General features: G+C 36.2%; 1 protein-coding gene across 1 annotated transcript; it reads right to left on the bottom strand.

Moving 5' to 3' along the window:
- Positions 1-6,371: 6,371 nt before the first annotated feature.
- LOC104098690 (F-box/LRR-repeat protein At1g67190-like) lies at positions 6,372-10,476 on the bottom strand. Its single transcript, XM_009605493.3, has 2 exons — positions 10,310-10,476; positions 6,372-8,368 (listed from the first exon to the last, which is right to left on the bottom strand). Exon 2 carries the CDS (start codon positions 7,968-7,970, stop codon positions 6,714-6,716), a length of 1,257 nt encoding a protein of 418 aa, XP_009603788.1. The 5' UTR covers positions 7,971-8,368; positions 10,310-10,476; the 3' UTR covers positions 6,372-6,713.
- Positions 10,477-11,100: the final 624 nt, after the last annotated feature.

Raw genomic sequence — 11,100 nt, 5'->3', positions numbered from 1 at the left:
TTTGAATCAACAAATTTATAACCAATAATACGTTTTTGCATGTTCAAGTGATGATCAACCCAATGACATGTAACAGTTAAATAATCACAATCATTAGAACTACAACCTATATCAGATGTGATAGACACTTTACAATCTAAGTGAAAAAATACACAACGAATATACTGAAGATATTCGGTTTGAAATTTAAAAACATCATTTCTAACTGTAGTCTTAGGAAAACCTTGAAAAGAAGGATTATAAGTTTCTTGTATATAATGAACAAAAGCAGGGTGAGAAGGAAAAGTAAAAGGTAAGCCACATACAGCTACCATTTTTGCTAAGTTCTCACGATCTCTATCTTTGTTATATGGGCGTAAAATCGTACCAGAAGTAGGGTCAAGCTGCTGTTGTAAAAAATTAGAACCCCCGCCAGATATACTAGGAGTGCTAGTACCAGTGCTAGGATCTGGTATTTGCCCGGCTTCTATTTTAGCTTGTATCCATAAAGCTTTGTGGTACCTACCTAAATGCCTAGATAAACCCCCCGTCCCACCACTTTTGGTGTGCACAAATCGTTGCTTACATATTTCACATGTAGCACGTTGATTGACTTTATCATGTTTAAAAAATTTCCATACAAGTGATATTTTGGGACGTTCACCCTTAGGCTTACCCCTTACAGGAGGTACAGGGGGTAAAGCTCCAGATCGAGATTGACTCTGAGTTGGAGCTTGTGTTGCGAGACTAGTGGGTGTTTCATCTAATTCTTCTTCCTCATTTTCTTCATCCTCATTTTCTTCGTCCTCAATAAAAATATCCTTGCCAAATTATCTTTGTAAAGTTTCATGATCTAGTTGTTCTCCGAAATTAATATTATAACATGCGGGGGTTGGAAAAATAAAGTTTCATCAACATGAGTCATTTCATCTATATATTTTCTAATTATAGTAGAAGGGCTAGGATTAGGACTAGGATTAGGATTACTACTACTTTCACCTTTACTACTTTATTTACTAGTTTTTTTAAATACGCCAAATATATTTTTAGGTGCCATAATTTAAATATAAAATTAAATTTAAAAAGTTAACACAAAAATTAAAAACACAAATGAAATACGAAAATAGAACACGTAAAGTAAACACAAAAATTAAGCACTAAAATAATACGCAAAAATTATATATTAAAATTAGAAGATGGAACGAGTGCACCGTGATTAAATATTGAAACTTGAAGAAATTGCCCAAACAATTGCTCCAAATACTTGATAAATTAATTTGAAGCTTGAAAGTTACTCCAAATATTTGTCCAAATACTTGAAACTTATCACTTGATTGCGAGAAAATTGAGAGAATAATATAGATAGAATGAAAGTGATTTGAGAGAGAATAATTTATTTTTGTGGGAAGAAATGAAGAAGGATTGGGGTATTTATAGTAGAAAATAGGGCCAAAGTATAATTTAATAAACTTAGGGATTATATTAAAAGTTTGGGGGTAGGGGGTGTTTTGGTAGGAGTGGGGGCCAAATATGGCCGTTTTTGGCCGTTGGGAACGGCTATTTTTTCAATTATAGCCGTTGCCCAACGGCTATAATTATATTTAAAAAAAAGGGACGATGGACGGGACGGAACAGAACGGGACAGGTGGGACGGGACGAAACGGGATGAAATGGGACGGGATAAATGGGACGAAATGGCCATCCCGTCCCATCCCGTGTCCCGTTTAACATGGGGCCATCCCGTTTAAAATTAAGTGGGACGGGACGGGACGCGGGACGGGACGGGACGTCCCGTCCCGTTGGACAGCCATAATGATAGTTGGGGATTTTAATGCAGTATTATACTCCAATGACAGGTTATCTATTAACCGTAAGCTACTCAGAAATCCAAGATTTTGCTGCCTGCCTTCAACACACTGCATTAACAGAATTACCTTGGAAAGGTGACTACTATACATGGTCTAACAAGCAACCTGGAACTGATAAGGTCACCAGTAGATTGGATAGAGTATTTGGCAATTATAATTGGATGGTGTCCTGGGGTCATCTGGGCAAGTTTGAAAGATCTGAAACCTGCTTTGAAAGCTTAGAACTCCAAGGAATTTAGGGGCATTACTCAGAAAATTGAGAAGGCCAGAATAGAGCTGAGTAACATTTAAGAGAAAATCTCACAGGGTTGCACTGATGATTTGCTTGATATGGAGAAAAAAGTCCTACTAAACCTTGAGAAGTGGTCCTTAATTAAAGAGAGTGTCCTTCAGCAGAAAGCTAGAGCAAAATGGATACAACTTGGAGATTCAAACTCTAAGTACTTTACAACAGTGATGAAGGATAGAACTCAAAAGAAACAAAATCACAAAAATTACAACTTTGCTAGGAGATAAAGGTGACTGACCCTGATGTTATCAAAAGAGAGATTGTTGATTTCTATAAGAGCTTAATGGGAACAACTGCTACTACTTTGCCTGCCATCAACAGAATGCACATGAAGAATGGTCCTATACTATCTTACCAACAAAGGGTTGATCTATGTGCAGAAGTAACTAGTCAAGAGATTGCTGAGAGCCTCAAAGTAATTGGTGATGATAAAGCTCCAGGTATTGATGGCTTTAATGAAGTTTTCTTCAAGAAAGCATGGGACATCATCAAAATTCAGGTCATAGATGCTGTGAAGGAATTCTTCTTGACTGGGAAACTTTATAAGGCTATAAATTGTACTATTGTTATATTGGTTCCTAAAGTGAGTAAACCCACCATAGTCAGAAAGTACAGACCAATAGTTTGTTGTCCAATCCTATATAAGATGATTTCTAAAATCTTGGCTTCCAGATTGCAGAAAGTCGTGCCTTGCATCATATATGAGACTCAAGCAGGCTTCATCCCTGGTAGAAAGATTGTTGATAATGTCATACTAGCTCATGAGCTAGTCAAATCTTACACTAGGGCCCAGATATCACCTAGATATATGATAAAGATTGATCTCCAAAAAGCTTATGATTCAGTAGAATGGATCTTCTTACAACAGGTGATGGAGGAGCTTAGATTCCCTGATAGGCTTATCGGATGGATAATGGAATATATTAAGACTGTCAACTATACTATTCTTATGAATGGAGAAACTACATAACCCTTCAATGCTGCTAAGGGTCTTCGACAGGGAGATCCTACCTCCATTTTTCTCTTTGTAATAGTGATGGAGTATTTGAGTAGGTCATTGCATGAACTTCAGAAGGAGCCCAACTTCCAATATCATCCCAGATGTAGGAAGCTTGGCATTACTCACATGAGTTTTGCTGATGATCTCTTGTTATTTACTAAGGGTAATCTATCCTCAATGGCCACACTATATAGAAGTTTTTCTCAATTCTCTAAGGCATCAGGATTGCAGGCTAATCTAGGAAAAAGCTCAGTATACTTTGGTGGGGTGAAGCAGCATATAAAGGTTCAGATATTGACACACCTGGGTTTTAAAAGTGGTACATTACCCTTCAGGTACCTAGGCATCCCTTTGTCTATAAAGAAGATAGCTCCCATACAGTGGCAACCATTGATTGAAAAGATCACAGCCAAGATCTCTTCCTGGACTGCTAAAAAGCTTTCTTACGCTGGTCGTGTACAGCTGGTTCAATCTGTAATCTTTGGCATTCAAGCATACTGGGCTCAATTGTTTATTCTACCTGCTAAGGTACTGAAAATGATAGAAGCACTCTGTAGAAGCTACATTTGGTCTGGAACTAACACAATAACCAGGAAGTCCTTAGTAGCATGGGAAAAGATCTATACTCTCAATTCAGTTGGTGGACTTAATCTCATTAATCTCCCTTTGTGGAACAAAGCAGCAATTGCCAAAACTTGTTGAGACTTGGCACACAAGCAAGACAAGCTATGGATAAGGTGGATCAATGCTTATTACATCAAACAACAACAGCTACAACAGATGCCAATACCACAGCAAGCCAGTTGGATGGTGAGACGAATAATTGGAGATAGAGCAACTCTGCTGCAGACACAGAGTATAAATGATAACAGCGAAAGCATTATTAGACAAATATACATGCAGCTTCTAGGTGATGTGCCAAGAGTAAGCTGGAAATGCCTGATTTTCCAGAATACTGTTAGGCCAAAAGCAGTCTTCACATTGTGGCTATTGCTTCATGGACGATTGCCAACTAAAGATAGACTAGCCAGTTGGGGTATAACTATTACCCCTCAATGTGTTATGTGTTATGTGTCAAGAGCAGGATGAATCAAGGGAGCACATCTTTGTTACATGCTCATACATTAGAGAACTAGGGAAGAAAGTAATGGCTTGGATTCAGAGATCATATATGCCTATCACTTGCTGGGACCAACATCTTCAGTGGATCATCAAGCAGGGAAAAGGGAAATCCAAGAAGGCTAGCATCTTCAAAACGATCTATGCCGAGATTTCGCAAGCAATATGGATTGAAAGAAACACACGTATATTTGAGCAAAGGTTACGAGGGAGTGATGTCCTTGTGCGGGAGATAGCTTACATATGCAATGTTAGAGTTGCTACTCGAGCTAAGAGCTACATTCAACAGTTTTGGTTAGGAACAGAGTAGATTCATTAGTTTGTCTGTAAATAGGTATCTTTTGTTTATCCTTCAGCTTTGAGATAGTCAGGTGAGTTAGCATGACTATGGTTTGTACAGTTTCTCTTTGGTGATTAATACAAAAAAGAAAGTTAAATACCAAAAAAAAATATGATAGTGAGAATTACACTATAATTACATTTTGACAAACAAATTGATCATCGTAATTATTATACGTATGTAATTACTAAAGTGTGCAATTACTACCGTAGTAATTACACGGCTAGATAGCTGCACGTGACTTTCCAAGCAGACCCTAAGAAAAGATCGACTAGTCCGGATCCCCACACCCCCAGCCCTCGCCTAACCCCTACTATTACTCATTTACTCACTCGCGCCTAACTCCTACTATTACTCGTTGACTCACTAACTCATACGCCTAACCTAATGAATTATTACTTATAATAGGGAGTTCAAGTTCATATGGATGGTTTAAAAAATATTCATACAACTAAATCACTTATAAAATAAATTGTAAAGATAAACATAATTAATAATTTCATTATCATCACATTTTAAAATTTATCATACTGAACAAATTAGCTCACTATAATAGGATTAACACTTACTATAAATATTCTTTGTGGACACTGAAAGAGAGATCAAAAGAGATGATCAAATCCAGTGGAACTGTACCACTACCAAAGTTAAAAGATCAAGATGGTTATGGATTTAGAACTCCAACTTCATTGGAATACAAAATTCCAGAGATGAAAAAATGTCCTCTACCACCCAAGAAAACCAGACCAACAAGTACAAAAAGAAAAGCTACAGTTTCACGTAAAAAACAGCGAATTCTTCAGGTTGATTTCGAATCAATTTTCACCACCACGATTCAGGATCATTTGGATATGCAAATCAAGAAATCGAGAAAAATGGATTGCGAATGCTGAATTTTATATGTATTTTATACTAGAGGTGAGAATAATTAGAATTTTTTGTGCAAAAACTATCTTTAACTACTTGCTATTATTGTTTTACTTCTCTATCTGGATATGCTGGTATATAACCTAATTTTAGACATGCAAAACACGATTTCATTTCATAATTCATATGGGTTTTTTCTTTGCTCTTGATTATTTAATTTTCTTTTCGACCCCAAGAAAACATTTTTCTACGTTGAAATTGTGAGTGCTAATGGACTTTCTTTCGTTTACAACAGACTATTAGTTTACATTTTCCTTCGCTCAAAGAGTTACTGTTATTTAGTATATATAGGATTTTTAATTTTATTATTTAATATATCAATCAAAAAAGTGAAACGAGTTTCATTAAATGGAGCTCAAATATACAGGTTACCTCACCATGCAAAATAAATGGACAAGAAAAATGAAGGAATGAAGGTCATAGTCATTATAGTTGTATTTGAACTTTATATAGTTGTGCTTGAACAGCTAGCAATATGAGCTTTTGTTTACTTTCTAAAACTCAATCATCTTATATTCTAAACCCATTGGCCTGATTAATATAAATTTGCACTAAAGCGTTTCTCGAGATCTGGTTAACGATAGAGGAATTCTAATCTTATCCAAATAAAAATTAAAATATAAGGATCTCAATCATCCCACCGCATCTTTGGTGATAGGCTGGTATAAGCATAAAGTCCTCCAAACATGGAAATAGTTACTAACACTTGGTAATTTATCAGCACAAGGATCGATATTTCATAAAAGAAGGTACAACAGCAGATAACAAAGGATAGAAAATGGGCCTCAAGAGATGAGGCAACAAGTACATACTCATCGCGCATAAGTAGTTAATTTGTGGCATCTATAATAAACATAAACCATTAACCATAAAAGGAAAGAAAATCCTCGAGGAAAAATACAAGAGAAAGCAGAAGATAAAAAGACTTGGCAAATAACAGAAACAGAGTTGCTAAGATGCAAATCAAATCAATAACTAGTAACAAAAACAAAAACCAAGAATGCAAAGGATATGTGAACTTAAAGTCAATTCACAATAGCTTGACGCACATATTTATCTGGAAAAAGAAATATTACCCAAATAAGTAGAAAGACGATCGCTCGCTAAAGATCATCATCATGTACCTCCTTGCAGTATCCACAATTCCACAATTGACAAAAATTTGAACTCCAATGCAAAAGTTCCTAAAATCTATACATATTTAAACTGAACCTCCACATGCGAATATTTCCCCATAAACTTAACAATAAAGGATGTGAAGTTCGCTAAGACATCACATTCTTCTTGTGTGTTGATTCGCGACACAGCCCCATGAATGACCAACTTCCTCAAATTAGGGCACCTTTCCAGTAGTTCCACTACCCAATGTGAGAATAGGTCAGTAATCACTTCCCAGCCAAGCTCCAATACAACCACATTTTCCAGTTGAGAATAACCAAGCAAACCACACTGAAGTGAATCTCTGAGTTCATAGGTCAAGGATAAATGACTTAATTGAGAAAAGCAAGCAGAAGTAGAGTCAATATCCACAGCTTCAACTTCATCTTCAAACATAACATCACATAGACTCATCCTTCTTACTTTTGATAATTTTGATATCATATGATGGAAATTGGACCGCCATGTTGTGGAGTTGCTTACCTCCACAATTTCAAGATTCTCAGCATTCTCACCAATATCAAGAGGGAAGCTATAGACGTCATCCATTTCAAGGAGTCTCAACGTCCCTTTGCTCAGAAGCTTAAAGATCCCAAGGTCACAATCTTTTATTTGCAGTTTCTCAAGGCTATCAGTATCCAAGATGATTTCATTCAAATGATCCAAATGAATGCCTTGAACGTGGATATCTTTCAAAGAGTTACTATGAAGTTTCATTGTGCCCCATGGACCATCAAAATCCAGACAAACAAGATTTAAGACCTCAACTTTGGGGCAGGCAGTGACCAAACGACTCAGGTCCAAAGCTGATATGGTGACATGATCCAGTGAAAGAGACCTCAAGCAAGAAAATTTTTGGTAACTAAATTCAACTCTGGATATGGTTATCTCTGCCAGATCCAACAGTTCCAACCTCTGGTGACCACATTTTTCAAGTATATTAAGGTTTGGGGTATTCACACTAAAATGCAATTGGCGTAAGGTTTCTCTTGTATACAATAGCCAAGCAATCACCGGAGCAGCAGAGAGCACAACATCTTTTTTCATGGTTATTGAAAGACATTGCAGTGCATTGGTTTGGAAAATTGTCTGAGTTATAATTACTTCAAATCTGCGTGTCATGTGCTCATCACAAACAGGCCAGTCATCCGAATTAAATGTAAGCTTATGAAGATGATTCCTCCAAGCCTCTCGCCACTTCCGGCATGTAAAAGATGCAATTACAACATCTCGTGCATCTTCAAGCCGTGACAATATGTTGTCAATTACCTCGACAGGAAAGAACTCCATAACCTCCTAGTAAAACAACAAGATGGAAAGGATTCCCAGAAAATAAAGATGCTATAACCCAAAATATCCACTTACGGCACTGAAATCTCCAGTTTCAGTCACAATTTTATCCAGGCTATGGGATGATTATCAAGCAATCTGAAGTCCACCATCCAGCCATGAAGGGAAATATGTTCATAAACTAATTGAACTACAAAAATAAAACCTCACATCACACTGTTCAAGCAGAGATTGACAAACAAGCCAACAGTGGACCAGCAAAAGGAAAATCTACTGAAACAGATTCCTTGCTTGCAACTTAAAATCCACATCGAAGAGCTCTTTTCTTAAGAGGATAAGAAAGGAAGGTTTGGCTTCAGAAGCAACTATCTCAATAATACCTCCATCATATCCTGATCCTGGAACCACAATAACACATCAGAATAAATAACTGAATCAAGATACTCACATTTACAGAGATTTAGAAGGATGAAATGGAGAACAAAATTCAAGAACTTAGCTAAGTTATCTCAAATTTGAGGATTATGATCGCAACCACGAACAACAAAATAATCCATCAGATAAATAGTAATGAGTCATATTTTTTAGTATGATTAGTTTGAATTGGGTTATGCCAGAATCTAGTATGGATATGGTGAAATGCTAGAACAAAGTAAAGAGGTAATGTAAGGCAAAAGAAGTGGAAATTTATGCCAGCTTGCATATGGTGGACTGTATGGACAGAGAAATGCAAGGTGTTTTGAAGATATCAGCAGTCCTATACATAGAATTGAGTCAAAGTCTATTTTGTCCTTGTACTCATGGTGCAAAGAAAATTATGTAGAGGATGTTGAATCTTAAGTTGACTTTCTAGGATCATCGTAAAGAGTTATAAGTGGTTCTTGTAAGATGAACACGATTCTGTTTAGTTGAACTATAAAGGGTGGTCAACATTTCTTTAATGCTGATGAATACGCTGTTACCATTTTCAACAAAACAAAAATAAAGGAAATATCAAGTTCATTCTTCTATTAAAAGAACCTTCAATCATCGAGCTCAAGTGAGTGAGGGACAAGCAAACATATCCAGATGATTATAAGATCAACAACAACAACAACCCAGTGTAATCCCACAAGTAGAGTCTGGGGAGGGTAGGAAGTACGCAGCCTTACCCCTAACCTGGAAGGGCAGAGAGATTGTTTCCGATAAACCCTCGGCTAAAGAAGATGAAAGAAGCCCTGATAGCAAGTAATAGCAAGACAATATAATTGGAAAACTAAATCGAAGATAGCAATAGAGAAGATGACTATAAGATCATTTCAACAAAAGCATAAGCAACTATGCCACGGATTCTAGCGACCTATATAGAAAACCATACCCCTCTATCTGCAAAAGAAGTAACAACATATTTGAATGGATCTACTCCGCAATAGGGAAATCACAGTCCTAATAAGCCCCCATGGCTTTGTTCAAGTGGCAAAGGTTGAGGGACTTGTGACTTAGGTCACAAGTTCGAGCCCTGCACCATGCGAACTAAACTTGGTATTTAAGGGGAGAATAGTAGAGCATGGACCCACTATGCCCGAGTTTCGAACGCTGCTATTGGTCAAGGGTTGCCCCCAAACGGATTTCTCGGTCATAAAAAAAACTCCTAACAATCTTATATCAACAAAAATTAATTAATTTTAAGAAAGATGCTTACCACTCGTCGATCAAAAGATGGACAATGGATAAGCAAATTTGCAGCCCACTGGCCCTAGCCTCTTAGACATGAAGAATTTTCTACTTCCTTTTTGTTCTGGTAAAATTGAGTTTTTTACTTATCCAAAAATGATACTACCTATGTTCCAGTTTATGTGGATCTATTTCCTTTTTGGTCTGTTCCAGAAAGAATGACCCCTTTCTAAATTTTGAACAATTTAGCTTAAACTTCCAATTCTACCCTTAATGAGAAAGTTTTTATAACCACACAAATATTGTAGACACTTTTTGACTTGTTTAGGACCACAAATTCTAAAAGTTAACATTTTTTCTTAAACTCCGTACTCAGTCAAACAGGTTCATATAAATTGGAACGAAGGGAGTAATAATAAAAGGACGCCGGCTTTTGGGATCTGAAAATTAAATTTATTGTTATAGACATCTGATTATCTCAAAGATATATTTCCTGAAAATGCCTAAATAAGTTACAGCATAAAGCTGGAAGCTAGAATAAGCAAAGAAGCTAATTACTTCATCAGATTCACACTATCAGAGTATCAGTGTATATTGTTTCAGAACAAGTGCACGTAATGAACAACAAATCAGTACTACTACAGAGAAGCCTTTTCGGAGGAGGAAACAAGCACGCGAGAACATACCTTCCGGCGCTACCGATTGGCGTCGGAAAAGAGGAGCAATCCGAGACGGTCATCGATTCTCCGTCCACGGAGAAACAGAGTTAGTTGGTTGGCTGAGTCTAGGGTTTCATTGTTTGATTTCGTTCGGCTTTTGTTTCATAGCTTTAGCGCGAAACCCAAACCCAAGGAACTTTATAGTTTGTTTGGATGGTTGTTGTAGTCGGACTCTGTAACTTTAAATAAAATATTTATTTTGATTGTTAATTAAATTATATTGTAAAATACGTAATTAATTAATGACGAAGAGTACAACTTTAAGTAACAACATATTTGATATGGTGGTATTGTTACCTTACTTTTTTTTTCATTTTGTCCTTCTTTATTATTAAATAAATATATTTTTATCTTTTACCTTACTTTTTTATATAATAATTCTATTTCGCATCCTTTTTTTTTTTTTTAGTAATGTTACAAATTTATTCTTTATATTTTTTTGTGTATGACATCATAAAATGATAAAAAATGATATAATCTATTCAAATATTATATTTATCAAATAATACAACACAATACAATACAATATAATACAATACAATATGAAACAACACGTAACAACAATCCAAACAAGTTGTTAGCACCCAAAGACGAGAAAAAGAAAAACGCCGAGACGACCGTTAAAGGATTTTTTTATTTCCTTTTTCTTTAACCCTTCGGCCTCCACTATACTCGTTTTTCTTTTGTCATTAATAAATAGTCTCATATTTATCCTTGATTTTAACTCTTCGTGAACCAAGTGAAATCTAATATCAAAA

This window comes from Nicotiana tomentosiformis, chromosome 2 (assembly GCF_000390325.3).
Source record: "Nicotiana tomentosiformis chromosome 2, ASM39032v3, whole genome shotgun sequence".
Classification (NCBI taxonomy): Eukaryota; Viridiplantae; Streptophyta; class Magnoliopsida; order Solanales; family Solanaceae; genus Nicotiana; species Nicotiana tomentosiformis.
This window is presented reverse-complemented; position numbering and strand designations above follow the sequence as displayed.